The 16,957-nt window shown below is 55.4% G+C and overlaps 2 protein-coding genes across 3 annotated transcripts in view; one reads left to right on the top strand and one right to left on the bottom strand.

Annotated features, from left to right (window-relative positions):
- ABL2 (ABL proto-oncogene 2, non-receptor tyrosine kinase) overlaps positions 1-7,655 on the top strand; it is a 48,675-nt gene extending 41,020 nt beyond the window's left edge. For both annotated transcript variants that reach the window (XM_063406573.1, XM_063406574.1), the window contains exons 10-11: positions 624-797; positions 1,354-7,655. In XM_063406573.1, coding sequence (XP_063262643.1) covers positions 624-797; positions 1,354-3,044 — 1,865 coding nt within the window. In that variant the 3' untranslated portion in view covers positions 3,045-7,655. The remainder of the gene's footprint in view (positions 1-623; positions 798-1,353) is intronic.
- A 131-nt stretch (positions 7,656-7,786) lies between these two features.
- TOR3A (torsin family 3 member A) lies at positions 7,787-15,424 on the bottom strand. The gene is made up of 6 exons (XM_063406575.1): positions 14,561-15,424; positions 14,056-14,169; positions 13,147-13,412; positions 12,461-12,627; positions 10,379-10,503; positions 7,787-9,925 (listed from the first exon to the last, which is right to left on the bottom strand). Exons 1-6 carry the CDS (start codon positions 14,868-14,870, stop codon positions 9,675-9,677), a joined length of 1,233 nt encoding a protein of 410 aa, XP_063262645.1. The 5' UTR covers positions 14,871-15,424; the 3' UTR covers positions 7,787-9,674.
- Between the last annotated feature and the right edge of the window lie 1,533 nt (positions 15,425-16,957).

The raw sequence follows: 16,957 nt of genomic DNA, 5'->3' as shown, positions 1-16,957 counted from the left end.
TAAATTAAATATGCAACCAATCCATCAACTTCCCTTCTACAAAGAAAACACACCAGATGGAATTTTACCATTGAGGATCTATAATAGGCACATCCAATGTCCACACAAATGCCAAGCTGAGTGTGGCCAGGAGGTTGTGGGGTTTTTCTGTGCTTGTTTTCTTTGTCTTTTTGTTGACCTATTGTTGATGTGCAGTCTTCACTTCTTCATCTGGGGGGATGCAGGGCTTTGCCTCAAGCAAAGCAGCTTAGATCCAGCTCCAGGGAGGACAGGACACAACTTTGGGGGTGCATCAGTGGGAGGGAGGCACCTTGATTAAAAACAAGCAAATGCATCCAGTGCTGCCTTTAGCTCTTGAGCAGCCTTTAATAGACCCCCTGTACAGATCCTACCACTGCTCTTTTTTTGGCTGAATTTATAAAGATGTAAAGGAGTTTGAAATTGTTACGAAAAACATCTGACCCTGAATACCTCTAGACTTGAACAAAGACTAAATCCATGAATTATGAATTTCTCAGTCATGGATTTCCTCCTGCCAGTCTGTGTTTGCAGTAAAGACCCAGGTTTTTTTTCCTCTTCCTTTGCTGGTCTCTGTTTTGACTATTCCCTTTGTTTCCTTGCAGAGGTAGCAGAGGAGCTTGGAAGAACAGCCTCGTCCTCATCCATAGTTCCTTACCTGCCCCGCCTACCCATGCTCCCCTCCAAGACAAGAACGCTGAAGAAGCAGGCAGAGAACAAGGAGAACATTGAGGGAGCACAGGACACCGTGGAGCACTCGGCCTCCAGCTCAGCACCAGGTGTGGGCACAGGGAAACACCGGGGCCACGTGCTCTGGGTGTGAATTCCCAGAGAAAAAAGAACAACCTGACATGGGCATGCTCTGTGCTGCTGTGTCAGTTATTTACTAGCAAATAGAAAAAATGCTGTAGCTTTTTAAAACTAGTTCTTCTAGTAAATCCCATTTTATTTTTCTTTGAAATTCAGTTTTGCTGCTCTTTTTTAAATGACAGCTTCAAAACTAAAGTTAACAATGCAGCAAGAGATTTTCTTCTATACTTAGGGTATTTGGAAAGGAGCAGCAAATTACAGGAAGGGAGCGATAAACTGAAAGAAAAGAGCAGCTCTTTTCTGATCTCTCTCCAAAGTGGCCTTCTCAGTATAGACAACAGATAAGTCACATGCAGAAATGGAAAAAAGTAAAGAAAAAATAAAATGCAAGTGCTCGCTTCTTCCCTCACTCTATCTCTGCATCAGCTGGGCCATTAATACACCAGGCCTATAAAACCCAGTGCAGGGCAGGGAGGTGGAAATGGAAGTAGATTGTCCAGCTTGACTCCTGTTTCTCCTGCCCAGGTTTCATCAGAAGCACACAGCCCACAGGCGGGTCCCCCGCACTGCCCCGCAAGCAGAGGGACAAGTCCCCCAGCAGCCTCCTGGAGGATGCCAAAGAGACCACGTTCACCAGGGACAGGAAAGGGGGCTTCTTCAGCTCCTTCATGAAGAAGAGGAATGCTCCCACGCCTCCCAAGCGCAGCAGTTCCTTCCGGGAGATGGAGAACCAGCCCCACAAGAAATACGAGCTGACGGGTAACTTCTCCTCTGTCGCTTCCTTGCAGCACGTGGACGGGTTCTCCTTTGCTCCCGCGCAGCAGGACACGAGCCTGGCACCCCCCAAGTGCTACGGAGGGGCCTTTGTGCAGAGGGCCTTCTACAGCGAGGAGGGCACTGGGCCCAGCGGTGCTGGGGCTGTGAGCACTGGTGGAGGGTGGTCGGGCATCACTGGCTTCTTTACGCCACGCTTGATTAAAAAGACGCTGGGTTTACGAGCAGGAAAACCCACTGGCAATGAAGAAGCTTCAAAGCCTTTTCCAAGGTCAAACTCTACATCTTCCATGTCCTCAGGGCTTCCAGAGCAGGATAGGATGGCAATGACCCTTCCCAGAAATTCCCAGAGGTCAAAAATCCAGCTGGAACGGACTGTGTCCACCTCCTCCCAGCCCGATGAGAGCACAGGGAGGGCCAGTGACCTGATTCCCAAAAGGTTTGAAGAAGGCCCTGCTTTGACCAGAGAGAGACCAAAAGCAAAACTCTTGCCAAGGGGAGCCACGGCGCTCCCTTTCCGAACTCCCTCCGCATCGGAAGAAAAGGAGGGTCCAGGGCTAGTGGCAGCTCCTAAGGGCAAAGAAAAAAACAGCGGCCCACGACAAGGGGCCCTTGAGGATGGCGAGAGGCCGGGGTGGTCGTCTCCGGTAAAGGCTGCAGCAATACTTCCAACCACTCATAACCACAAAGTGCCAGTCCTAATCTCACCCACTCTAAAACACACTCCAGCAGACGTGCAGCTCATTGGCACAGACTCTCAGGGTAATAAATTTAAGCTCTTATCTGAGCATCAGGTCACTTCTTCCGGCGACAGGGACCGGCCCAGACGGGTAAAACCAAAGTGTGCTCCACCTCCCCCGCCGGTGATGCGGCTCCTGCAGCAGCCAGCTGCCTGCTCGGATGCAGCAGAGGAGCCGAGCGGCGTGGTGGGAGCGCAGCACGGACTGGAATGCAGCGAAGGGAGTAAGAAGGCAGCAGCAGCAGCAGCACCTGTCAGTGGAAAATCTGGGAGGCCCGTGATGCCTCCGCCCCAAGTGCCTCTGTCATCGTCTTCCACGTCCCCGGTGAAAATGGCCAACGGCACGGCCAAGGTAGCGCTGAGAAAGACCAAACAGGCAGCCGAGAAAATCCCCGCGGACAAGATCAGCAAGGAGGCGCTGCTGGAGTGCGCCGACCTCCTCTCCAGCGCCATCGCCGAGCCCACGCCCAACAGCCAGCTGGTGGACACGGGGCACCAGCTGCTGGATTACTGCTCAGGCTACGTGGACTGCATCCCGCACACGCGCAACAAGTTTGCCTTCCGGGAAGCCGTGAGCAAACTGGAACTCAGCCTGCAGGAGCTGCAGGTGTCCTCGACAGCTGCCGGCGTCCACGGGGCGAACCCCGTCCTTAATAACTTATTGTCATGTGTCCAAGAAATCAGTGATGTGGTGCAAAGGTAGCTACTGTCAATCTGGGTAAGAGAAACACACACGGGGAGGGCGGGACTGTTTTTCTGTACTGATGCTTTCAAAAGGAAAGACTGATACTTGAGTATGTGAAGTACCTCAGATCACTGAGTTCTCCTCACGTTTACAGGTTCATCTCAAAAGATTGGGGATGGAGAGGGTAGATTAAAGCTGTAAGGGGCAGAACATCAAGGATCTGTCCCTACCTAGTCAGGCTGATCTGCTTGGTATGGCAAGGGAAAGAAGGTTCCTTCTCCTTCCCTGGAGAGGCAGGAGAACCGATGGCAGGTTCTGCCTCTGGGCAGGACGGTGATGACAGCCGGAGTGCTGGGGTGGCTGCGGCTGCCTGGCTGCACAGAGCCTGCCCTGGCTGCACTCACCTGTGCTTTGCTGTCCTGCCAAGGCTGAGGAAAGGCACTGGGGCTCTGCTGGTACCACCAGCAGAGCAGCCGGAGCGGCTCCGGCGGGGAGTCGTGTGCAGCTGAGGGAAAGGTCTAATGCACTGACAGTATTCAGAGCTGCTGGAGGTGGATGCACTGGTCTGGATGGCTTGACTTCCACAGCGCTGTTGCTGCTGTAATGAGAACTGCAAAATTAGTTAATATATGAAACTGTCCCTTTTCCCTCCCGTCCACCTCATCCACCACGTTCTCATCGTCATTGGATTGGAAGCGTCAGGGATGCTGGGCAGACTTACCACTGGAATTCCCCTTCCCACCACACAGCCTTCACTCAGCTCGTACCTATTTCTAGTGGTCTAGCACAGCTGCTGCTTGATGGTCATTTTTGAGTAGTTTGGGGCTCTTGCACAACTTGCCAGTGTTGTTGTTAGGGTGGGTGGGCTCTTTCTTTTTTTAAGCTCTAGATTGTTTTTAACTTGTTACCAGGTTGACTCCCCAGTTCAGTTTGATCACCGTGAGGACCCTTGGTAGGTAAGGCAGAGCCTCTGTCCCCCTGGCTGTTCTCCACACTCCTTTAGCAGTCACAGCACTGGAGGGCCAGAAAGTACAGCCTAGCCTGCCCACCACTGTCCTTACTGCTGCAGGATTCCTGCACCTGTCCCTAACCCTTCACACTGCCAGATTCCTGGGATTTGTTCTGGTGCTCACCTGTCTCATGGGCTTTCAGCTTCCCTGCATCCCACGGTGATAAATTGTGGCAGCACACAGGAAACACCACAGGCATCTCCATGTTTTTATTCCCATATTTTAAAGGCTAGACCAGAATCTTGTGCTGTGGTGTAGGGAAGGTGCACATAACCTGTGCACTCTGCCTGAGGCATGGCAACAAAGGCTGAGGCTCTACCCTGAAGGGCTCCCACTGGGTCTCCAATGCCCTCTACCAATGAGAGCAGCTGAGTGGTTGCCATTGTCATCCTTGGTCCTGATGCTGTTTGCAGACTGTTGTGGCCTCAAACAGCTGCCTGTGTCTGCACACAACTCCCCGAGGTGGAAATGTTCTGGCAAGTAGAAAAAGCTCAGTTGCTGGTTTATGAGAGGAAAGGGGCCTGAAACGTGGCTCCAAATACACCTCACCTGCATGCTGCTGCTCACTTCACACTGCTGGTGGTAGAGGATCTTGCTTGCTTTGCACCTTAAGTTTTTGGGGTTTTTTTGCTAAAACACTTTTTAAACTTGTTTTTCAAGTGTGGCTGTGCTGCTTTTAGTCTGAGCATTTCGAGTGGAGCTGTGGCACAGGTGGGCACTTAGACGATGGGCACTTCCATTTCTGTCTAGAAGGACAGGTTGGTGCTTGGAAGCAGGCTGGGTGTCTCAGCAAGTGTCCTTGTTTTTTCCACAGAGTATAGCGAGACAGGCCTGGAAAAACCTTTAGAAATGGGCTGGTGTCTGAGAATCCTCATTTCATTACTGGTCTGAGCTAAGCAAAGTTGTTTCAGGGTGCATGGAGGTACAGCAGAGGAGCAGCATGTGAGGTACAAGGGACCAGTGAGGTACTGTGGCCCAGTAAATGAAGGGGTGTGGGGAAAGAACCAAGCAACCCCTTGTGCTGGCATGTCCTGATTCCCTGCAGCCCTCAGGGCTGTCCCAGAGCTCTTCACAGGCACAGTACCAGCCCCTTATCTCCTAGACTTTACTGAGGGCTTTTGTGGTTTACCTTATCTCTCAGTCATCTTCATGGAAGGAGTGCATCCAAACTAGCTGCCTTTGGAAAGGTGACCTGCAAAGGGAAGGTGGCCTGTGGCATTGCTTCACATGGCCTGTCAAACAATCAGAAGGACTTAGAAGGTGGGGGGCTCTCTTTTCTTTGGGGCAGGAGGGCAGGTCTGGCTTACCCTGGCAGACCATTACATGGTTCCATCATTGTACTGCTGCTCAGCCTGGGACAAAGGGGCTGGAACTGAAGGGGTTCCAGGGGAAAGGCATTTTAACCAGAACACGTTAAAGCTTAGCCCAAATCTGATGAGTACTTTGAAAGTTTATTTTTTCCTAAATGCTAGTCTTCCAGAAAACCTACAGCAAAAGTAGATAGAATAGCAATATGGAATTTCTAACTACTCAAACTCCCCTCTTGCAGCCCTTTCTGAAGAAAGCAGCTGTGTCCCAATGAACCCTGGCTATCCCCACTTCCTTTCAGAGGCCCCATTTTCTCCTTGCCCCTGCAGCAGAGATGGGCAGGGACAGGGCAGCATCCAACTGCTTTTCCAGAGTCACAGAATGGCTGAGGTTGGAAGGGCCTTCGGAGGTCACCTGGTCCAAACACTCTACCCAAGGGCCACCAAGAGTCACCTGTGGGGACCATGTCCAAGCAGCGTTTGGGCATCTCCAGGCACAGAGGCTCTGCAGCTTCTGTGCCCAACACAGGAGCTGGTTTAGTTATGACCCCTCCTGTGACTCAAAAACAGAGGCCAGTGGAATTTGGGGATTCACCTGTTGTCACTCATGCAAAGTGTTTTCTCTGCTCTTACCCATCATCCAACATCAGGCAGATTGTGGCAGAGGTAGTGCTGACTTGACAGGGTTTTTTTCCCCTAAATTGAAGGCTGCAGAATTGCTGGGACTGCTGCTGCCCTAGAGTGTTTTATTCCCAAACTGCAATGTCCCCCTGTCCTCTAGAAGGATAGTAAAAGGATGCTCTCTGGGAAAGCTGGTTCTGCTGTAATTTACCATCCACTTGTTCTTCCTTCCACAGCTACTCCTAAAACTTTTACCATTCCCTTTCCCTTTAGCTGGGTCTGGCTTTCTCTTCAGCCTTAAAGGTCTCCACTGTGGCCAATTCTCTGTTTTCAGCCAGATGTGCAAAGGAACCTGTGGGTGCTGATACCATTATTTGTCCCAGTGAAGAGCACTTCGTGCTCCATGGTTTGGGCCAGGGGACAAGGCATAAATCCTGTTGTTTCTTTGCCTCAGTATTGTCAGACAGCTGGGGGGCACAGCTGGAGCTGGGCTTTAAATTCTGGCTGCTGAAATAGGCCAGAATTTAAAGTCTTTGCCACAGGGATGGCACCCACCAAGCCAAGCACAATGCTCAGAGTGAGCTCAGGGGGCACTTTGCTCTTGCTACCACTGTGGGAATTAGCTGATCCACAGGTGCAATTCTCTCTTCTTCCTGCACTGTACACCCTTCTTAACCCCCAAGTGGTGCACTTGATTTAGTCATGGTCTTCATTAGTGTGGGCAGGGGTGAAGCTGAGCTCAGTCTGGGTCTTGGGACTGCACCAAACTCAGCCAGTGGCAAAGGGGAACTGAAGGGAGCAGCGCGGCTGCTGCAGAGCACAGCAGGGAGGGAGGGAGGGCTGTGCTTGTCCTCCTCAGGACATCTCTCCTGGGTGCCACTGGCCTCGTGACTGTGAGCCACACACAAGTGTTGGCATTGTCAGGGTGCTTCTGCAGGAGCTGTGGGGCACAGGGAACCAAACCCCACAGTGGAGACAGAGCAGAGGGGGGTGGGTCACACTGTGCAACCTCAGAGCAATCCCAGCCCCCACGGCCTGCCTGAGGCAGCCTTTTCCTCTGGGCATCCGCAGCTGACAGGCACCAGGGACTCCAGAGGGTGCTGGTTACAAACCCAGCAGTGCTGCCCTCTCGTGTGACACGCTCAGCTCAGCCCTGCTGCTCACCAGGAGCTGCAAGGTGGAAACTGCAGCATGTGTGGAACCTCCCCGGGGTTGTGCTGCAGCTCCCTGGGATGCAGAACAAAGCCCTCAGCCCGTTCTCTGGTGGTAGGAAACAGGAGGTTCTGGGACACTGCCTTGTTTCTCACGGCTCCACGCTGAGCAATGTCTGTACCAAAGGAGGTCGTTCTTCCCCGTGTGTCTGCTGTGCACAGGAGGAGCCCGCTGGGCTCACACGGCACTGTTTGTATTGGGATTGAGGGCAGGAATGGATTGAAATGAAACACGTTAATCACCAATCACTCTTAGCAGTGTTGTCAACTGTTTTTGTTTTTTTAATTGTTATTGTAATATATTTTGGTTGTTTTTCTAATTTAATTCTCTCACTATCGTCTGACTGTGAACTGCGAACAGTGTTAAACTTGATGTAAATAAGGCCCTTGGAAGGGCCTCTTTGCCTGTCGTTCCACAAAGTTTTGCCAATTTGCATTTTGTTTTAAATAAAGGTTGCAATATTTTATTGGCAAAAAGCACTTGAGTAGATGCTGTTTGTTTTCTTTTTTTCCCTCTTAATGAATATTTGAAGCTGCTCAGTCCTAGCCAGAAGCTCATTCATTTGGGTAGAAAAAATTGTTAAAAAGTGAAATAATTTAATTCCACCAGGTTGCATAAAAAGCAGTATCTTTATTTATGCGGTATCTATTTAGAACCAAACTGTTGCCCTGGCGGGGTCAGAGAGCAGCTCTGGCTGCTGTGGGGCTGATCAGAGCTCGCCCAGGTGTGACACACACACTTGTGACCCAGCAGAGAGCAGCTCTTGCCTCGCCCTCGTCACTGGCACCACCTCCTCCCTGGCAGCCACAGCCAGAGCTGCTCCTGTGCCCATCTCAAACCAGCCCCACACCAACCTCCTGCAACCCCAGCCTGTGGCAGCCTAACGCAGCTGAACACTTCTTGGCATTTAGAAAAACTCCCGCTTTTATCCTGGCTTGCACACAACCTTTTGGCAACTAACCCTCAACAAACAGCTTGCGAAGCTGCCCAGGTGACCAAACACAGCCCGAGCTGTCCTGTGAGGCAGCAGCCTCCTGGCCCCAGCCGGAGCCATCACCCCTGACGCTTCCCAGGGTTCTGACACCTGGGATTAACCATAAACCCGGCCTCAGAAGAGCCTGAGCAGAACTGTAGCAGAGCCTGGAGCCCACCCCACACAGCCGGTGCAGCCAGCTGCCCTGGGGGGCACTGGAAAGCAGCCAGCCCGTCCCTGCCTTGAGGCCCGTCCCTGCCTTGAAGCCTGGCTGGGTACCGGAGCCCCGAGGGCAGCAGGGACTCGGAGCCTGCAGGGCTGGACGTGTCCCTCTGCTCAGCCCTTCTCAGAGGTCGCGCTGCTCATCCCTGGCACCGCAAAATGTGTCAAAGCCTGAAATAGATCAAAGGTCCCCCGTGGGGGCGGCCGGGAAGCCAAGCCCTGTCCTTGGCAGGTGCTGATCCACTCCTCGCCAGCACTGCCCTGTTGGAAGGGAATTTCGACCCAGAGGTCACAGGGTGATTCCCGTAACACTGACGAAATTTTTTGGGAGCTGCTGCAATGCACTTATCACCTGGCGAGTGCCCAGACAGCAAACAGCCCCTTGTAGTAATAATAATAATAATGCTGATACCAGCCAAAAAACCACAGCATGAAATGTACTGAAGAGAAAAATGAAAAAAGGAAGGAAAAAACCCCAAGTTTTTGCTGCATCCATGAAAACTCACATTCAGCTGCAGCCTAATGCTTCAGCCACCATCCTCCTCACCTGTCCCTTGCCCTTGGCAGAGGAGTTCTCTCCCCTTTTTGGTTTTGCAGTGAAGGAAACAGGCTCTCTACCAAACCCTGCAGCAAAACAATTGCAGCAGGAGTTCCCCTCACCCCGGCACTGCTTCCATACAACGGAAGACTCCGGTGAGAAGGGGGCACTCCAAGGTGAGAGCTATGGATTTGGCATCTCCAGAGGAGTTTACTCAGTCCTTTTCTCCCTGCACAGACTGTGATCCTGTCCCGTGTGTCCCTGAGCAGCAGACACCTTAGAAAGGCACGAGAGCAACAGTGGGGAAAAACTCCAGCAGAACAGTTCTGGCTGATCTTGCGAAGTTACACAGAAAACTGGGGACAGGGACGTGGCTTTGGCCACTGTCTCAACAGGACCAGCCTGTCCAAGGCTTCCCTTCACCACAGCCACAAACCAAGGACTTGGACATTCCCAGTCCCCACTCATGTGGAACAGCATCTGCCAGCAGAACCACACCACTCCTTCAGGCTACTGCCAGCTATAAGAAGGGACTTAGAACATCAGACAGACTCCAAACGCAGCCAAGCACAGGCTGTCCCCACATCCCAGGAGTAAGGGATGCACCTCCTTCCCTGCAACAGCTCTGGGAGTAACACAGGGTTTCAGTCTCTGTTGAGTCCCCATGCAAGTGCCTGGCTGGGTCACCTGCTGCTGACCCTGTGCAAGGAGAGCTCTCCCAGAGCGCAGAACCGCCTTCAGCACACGTGGGGTCCCACCTGGCGTTCAGGGAAGGAAATAATTGATGCGCTGGGGCACGGATTTGCAGCCCTGTGCAGAGAAAAGCTTCTCCTCTTTGGGGACAAACACCATGGTCTGGGCCACCTGGTCGAGCGTTGCCTCTGTGTAGGGCAGGCCGCGGGCCAGGAAGGCGTCGCGGGCGCAGAGCTTCACGTGCTGGTACTCCAGAGGCAGGAACGGCACCACGGCGTCGATGAGGTTCTCTCTCAGGAGCTGGCTGTGGGCATAGCTGTTCTCTGGAGCAGAACACAGGACAAGGCAAACTCAGGAGCTTCACCTGGGAGCGTCACCCCCCTGCGAGGCCAGGCCTGGGTCCCAGGGCTCCTCCAGCCGTGGGTGGTGGGACCCATGTGTGCAGAGCTGCTCAGCACCCTGAGCTCGGAGCATCTGCAGGAATCGTGCCAAGAGACACCTGGAGCCCCCGAGAAGCCTCGGTACTGCCCTGTGACCTTGAGCTGCCTCTTGCCCCAGCCATTTTCAGGGCTGAAGAGGACCAGGAGGCCTCTTGGCTTCCTCCCCATGCGCTCACAGAGACCAGGCATGGGGCTCTCATTGTCAACAGCCCCAGGCTGGGGTGCAGCGAGGGCTCCCCCAGGCCCAGCCCTGTGTGGTACTCAGTGGCCGGGATGGTGCAGAGGGGCAGCTTTGCAGGCAGCCTGCCCACAGCCCTGAGCAAGCCCAGCTGTTACCTGCAGCCTCCTGCAGCTCCAGCCGCAGCCGCTGCTCCAGCAGCTCCAGGGAGATCTCCTCCCGCGCCCGGCCAGCCCGCCAGAAGTCCAGGGCGACCTCGTTGATGGTGTTGCCACCAAGATTGCTGCAGACACAGAGGGAAGCCACTCAAGATCTCCCCTGAGCTGAACTGCTGAGAGCTGCCAGCACCTTCCCTGCAGACAGGCCCCAGCACTTCTCCCAGCAACAGAGGATTTGCTCTCTGGGCTCAGCTCATGGAGAGCCAGCTCTCCTCCCAAAGAGCCCCATTCCACGGGCAGTGATGCAGCTGCCGGCCCTCCTGCCAGCTCAGACCCAGGGGCAGCAGAATCCTCCCTCTCCCTCAGTCCCCTGTCCTGGCTTGGGAAAACATCGACCTGGCAAGTGACACTTGGCTCCACACCAAACGCTGAACAAGCCACCACAAGGTCCAGGTTAAAGGGCAGAGCACGTGGCAGGAGTCCCACTGGAAGGAAAGGTCCAGGGCAGCGATTCAGGTGTCAGCCCAGGACTTGGCAAAGCATTCTCTGCCCACGGGACAAAGCAGCAGCACAGTTCCCACCCAAGGACGCCTCTGGACATCCATGGGGGCAGCTCTGTGCTGGGGTTTGGAAGGTCCTGGCAGCTGTTGAGGGTCCCAAGACAGCTCTTCACCCTGGAAAGCAGCTCCAGGAATGGTGCTCCCCTCCAGGTGCCAGTGAGGGGTTTGCCCCCAGCCCTGAATGCCCCAGTGAACTGGGAACCAGCTGGATGCAGAGCTTGTGTGGGTGGGAGGCAGAGAGGCAGTGGGAGGCACAGATCTTGCACCCCCATCCTCATGTCAGAGGCTCTGGACCCCAAACGGAAGGCAAGGAAAATGAAAAAGCCACCACTGTTTCCCACCATGCCCCCATCCCTTGTCAGGGAGAAAACAGCTGGCACTGATCCTGCTCCCAACCCAAACTGGGCACAAACTGGGCTGGACAGGCAGCCAGTGCCACCCGTCCCCAGCTGCCACCCCTGGGCAAAGCTGCAGGACCGTGCCAGTGGCCACAGCAACCCTGGGGCAGAGCCATCCCTCCCAAAGCAGGTCAGTGTCACACTGCCACAGGGATGATGAAACCTCTGGGATGACACACGGCTGCAGTTCAAGGCACCCTGCTCCCCTCTGCTGGCTGGCATGAGGGGGTGACACAGCGCCCATTCCTGACCTTTGTGGCTCCAGGCAGGACACAAGGGCAGCCCAGTGCCGCTGGCAGCACGTCCACCCTGTGCTGAGCAACAGGGCCTGCCCCTGCCATGCAGGGGGCACAGTGTGGGGAGCTCCACAGGCACTGGGCACACACACACGTCCCCCACAGCAGGGAAACCTCTCTAAGGGAACCACCAAGCCTGGAGGCTGGAACGCCTGCCTGGGTGGTGGGAGGTGGAGGAGGAATGCTCTGCTCACCTCCAACCAGCAGGAACAGCTCCTGCCAGAGCCAAGCCCAAGGCTGCAATTCCTAAACTGAAGGCATGCTGATCTCTCACTCTTTAGGGGCACCTCAGTCAGGTGCCTGCCTCACACCCTGGTTTTGAGATGGGCCATTTCTCCCTCCAGCTGCATCCCACCCAGAGACAGTGCTGGGTTGCACTTGTGCCCAGCTCCTGGGAAAGGAACCAACTAAACCAGGCTGTGCTGATGCCAGGATCAGCCTCACAGCACCTCAGTCTGCAGCCACAGCCAGGCAGTGGGAACTGCCAGCTCCCAGTGCACAGGAACTTCCCACCAAGACTTTCACCCCAGCTCTGCTCCCTGGAGTGTGACATCTCCTGCTCAGCTTGGCAGGGTGACACGGGATTAACTGGCTCTGCTTCCTTGCCTCCAGGTCTAGACACTGGCTCAGGTGTCCCAGCTCAGCTGGACCTCAGCTCCTCCTGCTCCCAGGGAGGATCCACAGGCCAAACTGAACATGGAGGAAACCACCATGAGGGAAAGAGGTCCCTGAGCCCTCCCCTGCAGCCTCAGCCCTTGTATCACACACCTCTGGGGATAAACACCATCCCTTGGATCCTCCCTATCCCTTCAGGGGACCAGGAATCACCTGAGGAAGAGGAAGATGGATCTCTGCTGGCCCTTGCTGTCGTGTTGAGCCATGAAGGGCCTGATGGCATCCAGGAGGCTGGAGTGCAGCTTCTCGGCCTCGTCGAAGATGAGCAGGGCCTGCGTGCAGCGCTGCAGGGTCTCGCTGATCTGCCTCTGCAGCTGGGCCTGCGCACAGTGGGGCAGCGTCAGCAGCCCTGGGACAGCCCAGCCGAGCTCCATCCCCTCCCACCCCGCGGGACAGGCAGAGACAGCAACAGCAAGGGCAGGAAAACGAGTCAGGTGGATGAATTAGTTTAAAAAGTGAAGGAGAGAGGAAAGAAATCAAGTGGTGCAAAGGCAGCCACCCACCCTGCCACAAACAGACTGATGTCCAGCCAGTGTCTGAGCAATAACTTCCAGCCCCCAAACCCCCTCCCTGCAGCCTTCGTTCCTGAGCATGACAGTAAATGACATGGAACATCCCTTTGGCTCTAGGGCTCAGCCCCTTGGTGTGTCCCAAACTTCTTGTACACCTCAGCCTAGTGACCTCAGGGGCTGAGTGCGAGAGGGGGGAAGCCCTGAGACTGCAATCCCTGCTCGGCAGTAACCAGGACAGTGCTGTGGGCCCCAGTTTCACTCACAAATCCAAGGCACAGCCCCACAGGGGCACAAACTCCAGCCCAGCCCACTGCTGTCAGCTCTCACCTTGTAGGAGTCCATGTAGTTGTGATGCGGGAAGTGCAGCAGGGAGATGAACACCCTGACACAGTCGCTCCTCAGCCCGTCCCGGTACAGGTGGCTGGCCACCATCCGAGCCACAAAGTTCTTCCCCGTGCCAGACCAGCCGTGGAAGGACAGGACCAGAGCCTTCTGTGGCCGTGGGCTCTGCAGGAAGCCCCGCACCGCCCGCACCACCACCTCCTTGGCCAAGTGCTGCCCGTGGAGCTGCTGGCTGAGGTCTGCCTCCAGCCCTGCACAGAGAGAGCACCAGCTCAGCCTTCAGCTGCCAGCACAGCTACTGCAGCTGCAACAAGAGGAGAAAACGTGGCAGGGCTGCCTGGCTGACAGGGCTCTGAGAGGGCATTAAAGCCACAGGCTGCCTGTGCCCTGCCCACATCAGCCTCCGGCCCCAGAAAGACACAAATCTTCCACTGACTCCTTTTTTCCTTTAGGAAGAGGCGGAGATGTTTGGCAGCTGCAGAGAGCACGGATGCCTTGGGCCCTCCCAAGCTCCCAGCACAGGGATTGCCCACCAGGAGTCTCAGGGACAGCAAAACACAAAGACACCTACTCAAGGCTTGCACACACAGGTCTCAGTGTGCCCTCCTGACCGAGGGCAGGGTCCTGGGCCAGCGTGGAGCCCAGGGCAGGTGCCTGGAAGCTGTGGGATGCAGGCAGGGCTCCCGGCAAGCTGGAGCAGATACACTGTGCAGCGAGGGACAAACTCTCTTTGGTCTCAGAACTTCAAATGGGACACAGGACTGAGCTCAGCCTCTCACCCTCCCACAGCTCAGCACCCTGCTCAGAAAAGCCCTGTACTAACATCACTTTCTAGAATACACTTTAACGGGAAAAGCCCCTCAAAAGAAGCCACACCAGCAACACAGCCCCTACCTGTGATGTTGTTGATTATCCTGCAGTCTCCTGTCTCGCAGCACTTGCCAAAGCTGCAGTACCAGGCAGAGAGGATCTCCAGGTAATCCTGGCCCACCAGAGGAAAGCTCCAGCCTGCAAACGAGAGCAGTCTGAGCAGAGAGGTTCCAGGGAAGCGGCTTTTCCACAGTTTGAGCAGACGCTCGCTCAGCTGAGCTCTGCTCGCCTGGACTCAGCCGTGCCCCTGAGGGCAGCCCGGGTTGTGGGGAGGGACACTGAGCTCGGAACCGGCAGCAGCTGGGTCCAGACGGGTTCCAGACGGGCCCGAGATGGCTCCGAGCGCCCGAGAAGTGCCGGGGCGCTGCCCTCGGCCCGGGCCATGCCAAGGAGGGCGATCCCGGGGCAGCAGCCCTGGGGAAGGGCGGGCAGCGCCGCGGGACCCGCGGGCACGGCACAGAGCGTGTCCGGCCCTGCTGCTGAGGAGCGGCACAGACACAACACGGGGGGAACGGAGCAAGGCGCTTACTTGGGATGGGACCGGCCTCGCCTTCTTCTCGCTGCTTCTCCTCCTCCTCGCAGCCCTCCTGCCACACCCTGCACGCCAGGTACCGCCAATACTGCTTGGAGAGAGCACCCACGGCTCCCAAGTGCTTCTTCACGGCCTCGTACCTCCCCCTGCCCCACGGCCCCCCCTCGGGCACGGCTCCCGGCTCCTGTGCCCAGGGTCCCCGGGGCTGCGGCGGTGTCCCGGGGCTGCCCGAGCCGCCCAGCAGCAGCAGCAGCAGCAGCGCGCAGCAGCCGAGCCCGCGGCGGGCCGGGAGCCGGCCCTGGCCCATGGCAGCGCAGCGGGCCGAGCCGAGCCGAGCCGAGCCGAGCCGAGCCGAGCCGGGCCGGGCCGGGCCGGGCCGGGCCGAGCCGAGCCGAGCCGAGCCGAGCCGAGCCGCGCCGAGCCGAGCCGAGCCGAGCCGAGCCGAGCCGAGCCGGGCCGGGCCGAGCTCACTTCCTTGACCGCGGGCCCAGTCGCTGCGCCGGCCCGGCCGCGGGGACAAAGCCAAGCCCGGGCGCCGCAGAGGCTCCGGCTCCGCCCCGGGCCCGGCCCCGCCCGCCGGGGGAAGGAGCCGCGGAGAGCGCGGGGAGGCTCCCGGACACCGCCGCCCTGCCTGGCACTGCCCGGGCAAGGGCAATAATCTGCTTTTTGAGAAGCCCAGCGGCTCGGCGGAGGTTTGGCAGGCACGCGAATGGCAGCGGGTCCTCGGTGTCCTTTCAAAGGGGACACAGAAATCGGAGAGCAGCGGGTGAATCAGCACGGCTGGCCAGGCTGTGTTTGCCGCCCGCTGTCCTGGCGTCCCAACTGAGACCGAGGCCTAAATGCTTTGGAAATAGAAAGGATTTCAAGGTTATCCCACATGCTCAGAAAAATAAAAGTAAGGATCATAAATAGAGTTAATCCAGCGTGGTAATTCCGTGGTCCAGGTGGATGGGAGGGGGAAGCAGCCCAGGCATGGAGCAGAGTGCATCACCATCTACAGGTGCCTGCAAATATTACACAGCAGCATTGAAGGTACCGGGGCTAACAAATCAGCCCCTTCCAGCTCAAAAACAGCGAGGCCGAAACCTGAACAACACTCGCAACAGCTTAAACAGAACTAAAAATAGTGCATTAAAGAAACAAATTAAAAATCAAACTTGCTGTAGCTAAACTGCTGACAGCCTTTCTGAAAACTAGTTGAGGCACCTGAAGCATTTATACACATTTATAAAAAATTCATAGCTGAAACAGTCAAACTTTGCCCACCCAGGATAACTGGTCTAGACGAAAGGGGCTTATTAAAAGGGACAGATGTCATAAAAAAAGATGCTTACATGTTCCAAAGGAAAAAAGAAAATTCTGAAGGATTCCTGGGATGCCAGCCCAGCCCAAGTGCAGCACAGAGTAAGAAGCAAAAGGAAAAGCAGTTCTTTAGGAGGCCCTGGCACAGGATGCCCAGAGAGGCTGTGGCTGCCCCAGCCCTGGAACTTTCCAAGGGCTTGGGGCACCCTGGTCTGGTGGAAGGTGTCCCTGCCCATGGAATAAGATGATTTTTAAGGTCCCTTCCAACCCCAGTCGTTCTGGGATTCTGTGAAGGGGGGGTTAGGAAGCACATGCGTTTTTTCCTTCCTCTGCTGAACCCCAAACTGCACTTTGCTGATCTTAAGGTGTCTGGCAGCAGAGGCAGCTGCAGGGACCTGCACAGCCCTGGAGTTAATGGGAGGATGCTCAGCTTGTCACTCATGGCTGGTTATTCCAAGCAGTCGGTCCTGGTGAGCAGCAACCACTTGAGCAGGACTCCACCACCTCGGCTCGGCTCAGCTCAGCTCAGGTGCCATCTGAAGAGACAACAGCACCACAAGAAATGGTTATGCCTGCCTTATTCCACACCCCAATGCAGCTTGGGACAAGCAAACACCCAGAGAGCATCTCACAATCCAGAATTTCATTTACAGGCTGTGCAGGAAAATGCCACGCACCCATCTTTTAGTTTTTTCCCCGTTTCCATACAGCAATTTCTTCTGCACATCTATCTCTGCACTCTGGCAGAAGGCAGGGGGAGAAGAGCCTCTCTCCAGAGCTCAGTGTAACACAGCTATGGATTAGAACACTAAACAAAAGAAAGATCTACAATAAAGGGTATGAGAGGAGTCCTTTCCCCTCCTTCTTTTTTTCCCCACCAAGTCCTATCCATCCCCAGTCTCTTAAAAATACTGAGATTCTACAAAGAACAAATCACCAGTCCCACACTTAGGATATATGAACTAGGGACATTTTTTTTCTCAGTTTTTAGATGAAATTAAAAAATTGTAGGGAAAGGGTTTGAGGACTTCAGGGAAAGTGCTTATTTTCAACCCCCTTTGGTTCTCCATTGGCTCAAAGTTGTTTGTGTTC

This window comes from Prinia subflava, chromosome 10 (assembly GCF_021018805.1).
Source record: "Prinia subflava isolate CZ2003 ecotype Zambia chromosome 10, Cam_Psub_1.2, whole genome shotgun sequence".
NCBI classification, from domain to species: Eukaryota; Metazoa; Chordata; class Aves; order Passeriformes; family Cisticolidae; genus Prinia; species Prinia subflava.
This window is presented reverse-complemented; position numbering and strand designations above follow the sequence as displayed.